Source organism: Schistocerca gregaria, chromosome 8, assembly GCF_023897955.1.
Source record: "Schistocerca gregaria isolate iqSchGreg1 chromosome 8, iqSchGreg1.2, whole genome shotgun sequence".
Classification (NCBI taxonomy): Eukaryota; Metazoa; Arthropoda; class Insecta; order Orthoptera; family Acrididae; genus Schistocerca; species Schistocerca gregaria.
In genome coordinates, this window is record NC_064927.1 from 194829552 (window position 1) to 194831308 (window position 1757).

At 37.8% G+C, this 1757-nt stretch overlaps 1 protein-coding gene across 1 annotated transcript; it reads left to right on the forward strand.

The window, feature by feature from the left end:
* Window positions 1-730: 730 nt before the first annotated feature.
* On the forward strand, window positions 731-1497 carry LOC126284531 (anaphase-promoting complex subunit 15B). The gene has a single exon (XM_049983529.1). It carries the CDS (start codon window positions 832-834, stop codon window positions 1192-1194), a length of 363 nt encoding a protein of 120 aa, XP_049839486.1. The 5' UTR covers window positions 731-831; the 3' UTR covers window positions 1195-1497.
* Window positions 1498-1757: the final 260 nt, after the last annotated feature.

A 1757-nucleotide genomic window follows, 5' to 3' on the forward strand; every position in this document is an offset into this window, starting at 1 on the left:
TAATAGTAATTTAATTTCTATTTTCTTTCGAAAACTAGTGTTAAGCAAGCATATTTAGATATAAGAGATTTTACTTGTATTTTGATGTATAAAGTAGCAGGTAAGTGAAATTGAGAGGGATATTAAACAATACAGCACTTCGCTTGACACAAAGAGCGGCGAAGCAGAGCAGAACTTGCGGCGTACACTGTGATGCTATGTCAGCAGACGAGGTGAAAGCAACAACTTGCGCACATGTGCATGTAAACACGGCTGCAAGAGATTTAATTATCAGACAGCTGACATGATAAAAGACCATCAGCTAATGCCACTAAATGCAACTCGACCACCTACATGTTTATAAGAATTACATACATGGTTGGTCTGTATGATCAGCAACCACAGCCACCAAGGAATAGTGGTGGAAGGTAAATAGCGTTAAAAAGTGAACCCTAGTTGAACTTTTTATGGATGACAAAAGGTGCCTCTCTATGAGTGGCTCTTGTGATTCCGTAACTTCAGAGAAATTCCTATAAAAAGTTTTTGATTCTGTTTTTTTTAATAAATTTTGTTGGCTATTTGTCGCAAACAATACAGTCACTACAGCTGCTGATGTTAGTGACTGCAATTAAAAGTTGTTTTGTTGAGCCTAGTCTTATCGGTTCACTGTCGTGTCCGCGGAAAGCAAAAGATCCTTGGTGAAAATCATTGTGCTTATGTTTTTTTCCAAAGATTCATCATATGGCAGTGATTGTTGTCGATATTTGTTTACTTTTCAAGTGCTTGTCGCACGGTTGATGTTTGTGGTAGTGCTGTTGAGTTCTTGATATTGACTACTATCGCAAACTCACAATGCCGGTGCCTATGTTTCCCAGTTTACAGAACAAAATTGCAGATCCCTTGTGGTTTAGTATTGATAGATCTTGTGATGACGAGAACGAATTACACGCGTTAGAAAATGAACAGAGCAACTGGATGTCAGTAATTGTGCAGAAGAACTGTGACTTACTGCCTATCGGTAAAAAGCCCTCTGAGCAGCTAGAGGAAGTAGAAGAAGACGACGAAGAAGAAGACGATAATGATGACGACAGCGATAGTCATGATGATGAAGACGACGAAGATTTGGACATGGAAGTCTCATACGATAGGGATTCTCCGATGGACATAAGTATTCGTTTGGGTTCCGGAGGAAGTCATGCAGCAGGAGTACGTTGAAGTGGGAGTTGTGGTAAAATCTGAAGTCATGAATGTGCACAGACGGCCACATGCGCTCGGTATATGTGTTAACATTTTGTTTTCATTGATACCGTCTAAGTGCATTTACTATCAGAATAGTCAAATGATTTTCAACTATACTTAAGTAGTTTGAAGCCACATTTTCAGTTAAGCATAAATATTCTCCAGATGTCAGTATGCGAGAAGATTGTAAATAGAATTTTCAATTGTGCTTTAATCGAATGGACTTTGGTTTTGAACATCAGTGCAGTATTGTGTAAATAAAAATAATACGAACCCGTAGCACTAATTGTTCTTCTTCTCTTCCACAACTACGAAACCTGCTTCCTATAGCTTTTTAATACCGCATTGTTAATTTTCATGTGTATGGAAACCGCTTCAAGAGGAAGAATTGTTTTATAAGTACAGAGGCCCATAGGTCGTCATGGCACATGCTCTTGTCAGGATTATCAGTGAAGGCTAATAAATTAATCTCATTGTCTTTATCAGTGATTTAATCTAATATAAAGTTTTTTTTATTATAACCAAGACACTGCATTCAT